At 31.3% G+C, this 5,550-nt stretch overlaps 1 protein-coding gene across 1 annotated transcript; it reads right to left on the bottom strand.

Annotated features, from left to right (window-relative positions):
* Positions 1 to 394: 394 nt before the first annotated feature.
* Positions 395 to 1,756, bottom strand: LOC114759361 (auxin-responsive protein SAUR32-like). Its single transcript, XM_028948527.1, has 2 exons — positions 1,368 to 1,756; positions 395 to 1,272 (listed from the first exon to the last, which is right to left on the bottom strand). Exon 2 carries the CDS (start codon positions 1,222 to 1,224, stop codon positions 721 to 723), a length of 504 nt encoding a protein of 167 aa, XP_028804360.1. The 5' UTR covers positions 1,225 to 1,272; positions 1,368 to 1,756; the 3' UTR covers positions 395 to 720.
* Between the last annotated feature and the right edge of the window lie 3,794 nt (positions 1,757 to 5,550).

Raw genomic sequence — 5,550 nt, 5'->3', positions numbered from 1 at the left:
CTTAAAAGTCAAACACTACTTAATGGCCAGCGATGAACATAATGATCTAATGTTGATATTCCTCCCTAATAATCATTCCCTCATTTCTCTGGTGCATATCCATGGATCTACTAACTTTTTCATTCCAATCAAACCCACCCGTTTCAAATCTCATGTAAACCTAAGACCATACAATTCGTCAACCCCCAGATCGCTTCTCCTACAAAAAAGACAATATCTGCACAAATTTCAACAGATTCCTTAAATATAATCCATCATGAACTGAGCAAGCAAAGAGCATACACAAGAATCTGAGTAAGCAGAACATGAAACATCGGAACCTCGCATTTCAGAGGCCACCAGAACTACAAATTATCGAATATTGTAATCAAATTCAACAAAAGGGTGTCCATTATCAATAAGCTTTAAAGCAAGCAATTACCCAGTTATTATATATCTGATACGTCACAGCAATTACAAGCCATGGACGACACTCGCAGACCACTTAGACAAATCCTAACACTAACCAGTAGTTATAGTCTTCATCTCGATCATCCAAATGCCACAAACTCACCATAAAATTCTTATTCACCCTTATGCTACACACACACACATATATATAGATATACATATTGTATTTGCATTCAAGCTTAAAAGTGCACTGCTTCAAGTAAAAGAAGCACAGAAGAAACTGAAAGCAGAGAAGAAAAACCAAAACACTCTGAATTCACAAAGATCAGTTCACGGGGGATTTATGGCGAGCACTCGAGATGGAGTTAGAAGGTGATATGAGCCAGAACGCTTCACAAAAGCACAGCCTTGACGGATTTCTTCATCAGTTTCTTGGTCCATTTCCATGAGTACCTTAAGGAATATGTGAACGTCGCAGGGAAGGATTAAGGGGCCTTGGCTGTTATATCCATACTCTGATTCTGCTTCTTCCAGCAAGATCTTGAAGAGAGGATGGTTGGCAAACTCTGTTTTGATCACAAATCTCTGCCTCTGAGGGCCCACGTAGACGGAGAAGCAACCTTCTGGAGCAAAATGATGGGATTTCTTGTTCGATGGCTTTTCTCCGAACACCTTGAGGTCAAAGTTAGGGCAGGATTTGCTTCTGCTTCCCATACCCATCAATGATTCAATCGCCTTGTATCGTTTGTTTTTGCCGCCGCGTCCGATAGACTTGCATCGCTCCCATGTCTTGATGATCAGACCTTTCTTTCCTTTCCCTTTTTTCGATTCCATTCTCGGAGAAAGGAATATATGTATGCGTGTGTGTGTGTGTGTGTGTGTCTGTGTTTGTATCCGCAATCAATTAAACCAGAAACGAAAGAGGATGATGTTAGAAAATGAAAACCTCAGAGAAGTCAAAGTCACAGAGGACGAACCTGAAGAGAGAGATGTAGGAGGAGAAAGAAGAAGAAGAAGAGAGAATTGAAGGAAATGGATTGACAGGGTTAGTGTCAGCCCCTGTCGTAGACTAAATGAAACATCACTTTAGCACTGGGTCTCATTGTATTGCTCATATCGGCAGAAACCGGGGGAGTCAAGTGAAATAATGTGAAGAAAACATTTAAGAGGAGATCTGTGGTTGATGAAGAAGCTGGTGGATCCAAAAGAGGTGATGATCAAGAGGCAGAGATCAATACAAAAGAAGACTGGAAGAAGAACAATTCTGGGCCAAACGTCTCTGAAACATTTGAAGGAGTTGAGAGTGGATTAGACAATGCAGCGACCTTGAAGGTTATGTATACATACACATGTAAAATAATAATAATAATAATAATCATCATCATCATCAAAAGAGAGATCGCCACTTGGATTACAGTATAGACTATATACACTGTTCTACCACCTCACCATTTGTCAACGCCATAATTTCTCGCCTATAATTATTAGTCCCATTTTCCGCCATTTTCATTCAGGGCCAATTTCTCTGTACTACGCACCGCATTCTCTCTGTTTTTCTCCCTCTCTTTTCCTATCCTCATCTGTCTTCCATTTTATAAACATAATTAATTGTCAATATTAATTCTAAAAATATAAAATTAATTGATAACGATGTATAACATGACTCTCATTTTAGATTTAGAATAATCTTTATACCTCTTGTAAAATACTTCCAATATGTTTCATCAAAATTAAGAAAATTATTAAATCTCAATAATTTTGTTTTTGTTATGAAAATAAGGAAAATACAAGAGAGATTTAGGTTTAAGAGAAATGAACAAGACAAGAGAGAATTGCAGAGAAAGAGAGAGTAATTCTTATTTCATTTTGTGGCATCAAATGTATGGACCTCACCTCTATTTGTAGAACTCCAACATTGAGAACCAACCCCAAAGAGTTACAACATAAAGAAGAGAACTAAATAACTTAATTGTACAAATGAAGTTTATAGGGAATAAATACAATAAACCCTTCAATTCAGGGGTTATAAGGTATAATGTCTTCAATATGAGGTGGAAGGTGAAAAGCTGCATTCTTGGATGCTATGGTATGGATATCCACACAGCTAAAATATCTATAATACTTCCTCTTGGATATTCATACACAAATCTTGTGTCTTATTAAAATCTTACCAGAAAAAATCCTTGGGGAAAAAAACCTAATGAAGAAAAAGAGTATACAATATATATTGAAGTTGCCTCATTAAAAACTTTATCAAGAAACGGGACAAAATCTTAGTTAAGGAAAATAGTACAACATGATTTTTATTTCCTCTAATAATGACAATATCACTTTTACTCCTCGTAATGACAATATCACTTTTATCATTTTATTATTCAATAAAGTATACTAATTCTTCAAGTAGATTATTTCTAATACTTTTTGAGCATATCTTTTTTTTTTTTTAGCCGAATAATGCATGATGCATTATTATCATATAATATTTTTTAAATATATTTCTTCAACATATCTTTTGGATATATTGAGTTATCAATATAGTCTCTACTTTTCTTATGCATTGTGAAAATAACAAATGAAAAGTTATCTTGGCAATCACCATGATATATCTTACATCCACATAATCAATTTATTAAATGATCTTATATAATAGTTTCGTAGAACTATCATATCAAATCTCAATTTCACTGTCTATTTGTATATCTGCAAGAACTTAATCACAACATGTAGTATCAACAATATATTTGAATATAGTCGTAGAATAAAGATATAAGAATTTCAAGTCCATTAAATTTGATATATTTTGGTGGATAAAATCATCATAGCAAAAACTTATTATTTAGAGATCATTGAGACATTCAATAACTTGATTTGTTAGTCAAGTCAAATGAAAGTTCATTCCAATTTTCTGGAGTCAAATATGTATACTTAGATTACATCTTAATCAACATAACATTTCATATGTCAAATGATTTTCTTGTGCAAGCTTATGGCTTTTTAAGTCACTCAAGAATTCTCACATAAATTTCATTATTTGATGAGCCACATGCATGGGATGTAGCATCTATCAAATTCATATTTCGTTTTCCATTTACTATTAGACTAGTAATTAATGCAAAAATAATTCCATCCACTACAAAATATTATGCCTCACCAGAATCATCATCAAGCCTTTATGAAAATTTTAATTTTCACATAAATGTTCATATATCTCATAAAAACCTTAAATTTCATGTGTTTGGACTGCAAGTCCATAATTTTCATATTAAAAAAATATGATCATATTTCCATTGCCTCTTTTCTCTTTGAATTTTTCTTTTGGCCAAATTTTTATTTGCTTTGCATGACTAATCTATGTGTAAGATTGTCTTTTTAATTACGTGATGCTATTAAAAAAAAACATTGCTGATAACTCACTACAAAAAATACACTGTATGTAGCGAATCCCTTGTAGCAGTTATGAAAACTAATGCAATTTGTATCGATTTGAGGGTAAATCGCTGCAAATTTGTAGCATTTAGACCACAAACAAGTCTGTGGTGGAAATTTGTAGTGGTTATGGGCAAATAAACTGCTACAAAATTGTCACCAACTTGACACTTGGCGCTTCCTTTGTAGTAGAAATTTGCCACGGTAATGACAATCAAACCGCTACTATTAAGGTGCCAAGTTGGCACTACCTTTGTAACAAGAACGTTGCAATAGTTATGTGAGAGCTAAAAATTTTTACAAATTGCGCACTTTGTAGCTATTTAGGGAAACCGCTACAAAGATGGTCAGTGATGAAATCTCTAGATGATGAAGTTTGTAGCAGTTGTCAGATAAACTACTATAAAGGGTAGTGTTATTCGATGTTTGCTAGACATATGTCACTGGTTTGTAACGGTTTGCAAGATAACTACTACAATATACTATGCGATGCATTAACACTTTATAGCGGTTCTCTAAAGAACTGCTACAGAGTGAATGCCCATATAAGCGCTGCTCTCCTCATTTTTTAGGTTTTATCGAGTTTGAGTAATGAAGCTCTGCCAAAATTCTCTCCTCACTTCAGATCCAGCTTCAAATCTTGCTCCAAATCCAATTCTACCATCAGCTACCTAGATGTGTATAAAAATTAAGTTATTATTTTAATTATTTAAATTTTTTTATATTTATACAATTTCTTAATTTGTTTATTTACTTTGTTTGTTATATTAGTAATGTTATTTCTTTGTTTAGTAATGTTTTAATTGTTTTTTTCCTCATTTGTTTTTATTTAATTTTTTAAATGTGTTGTTTATTTAATTATTTTATGTGAATGTGTTATTTATTTTGTTTGTTTAATTTGCTTATTTATTCTTTTTGGAATTTACTTAATAAATTAATATATCCCTTTATATTTTAATTCAAATGTAGCTTTTATTACATTATTAAAATACGATATTATTTTTGTTAGTTTGATTAATAATTAATTTAATTTATTTCTTATGTTTATTATTTTTTGTTTACTTAAACTTTTTAACTCTGTAATATATTTAACTTTTTAATTTGTCCCTTATATTTATTATTTTCTTAAATTATTTTGTGCTAAATTTTTGCTATCATTTAATTTGATTTTAACATTTGGTATACTTTTTGTTATACTTGTTATTTTATATATTTATTTTATTTTGTAGATTGTAATTTATTTTGTATTGTAATATTATTGCTTTAAATTTTATTTATAATATTGTTGAAATTTAGACCTATACTTTTAGCAAATTCTTAATTAGGCTAAGAGCCCTAATTAGAGATCTTTGAATGTTGTTAAAAATCTAGAATACCCTATGTAGCTAACAAGAAAAATTAAAGGTAGAGATGTATGACACAACTTTCCTAAATAAACCAATAAACTTAAATTTTTTTAGAGTAACTCCAAGAAATAATTTTTTATAACCAAATCATGCTAACAATAAACTCAAATTTATCACAATCATACAAACTAACTTATTATATAATAATGTTATCCGTGATAAAAATAAACAATACCCAATCATACGACTTATCACGGATAAAAGAACTTTTCTTAATTTATTCAAATGCAAACTATGTGAAAAAAGATCAATCTCATCTAATACAGTCATAAAACAACATATTATATAGGTCATAAATTGAAATAGTAAGAATAAAGTCTTAATTCAT

This window comes from Neltuma alba, unplaced genomic scaffold (genome assembly GCF_004799145.2).
Source record: "Neltuma alba isolate B1F8T4 unplaced genomic scaffold, ASM479914v2 tig00010830_pilon, whole genome shotgun sequence".
In the NCBI taxonomy this organism is placed as follows: domain Eukaryota; kingdom Viridiplantae; phylum Streptophyta; class Magnoliopsida; order Fabales; family Fabaceae; genus Neltuma; species Neltuma alba.
This window is presented reverse-complemented; position numbering and strand designations above follow the sequence as displayed.

Coding starts and splice junctions, on each gene's coding strand:
- LOC114759361 (XM_028948527.1), bottom strand. CDS start 1,224: ATGGAATCGAAAAAAGGGAAAGGAAAGAAAGGTCTGATCATCAAGACA.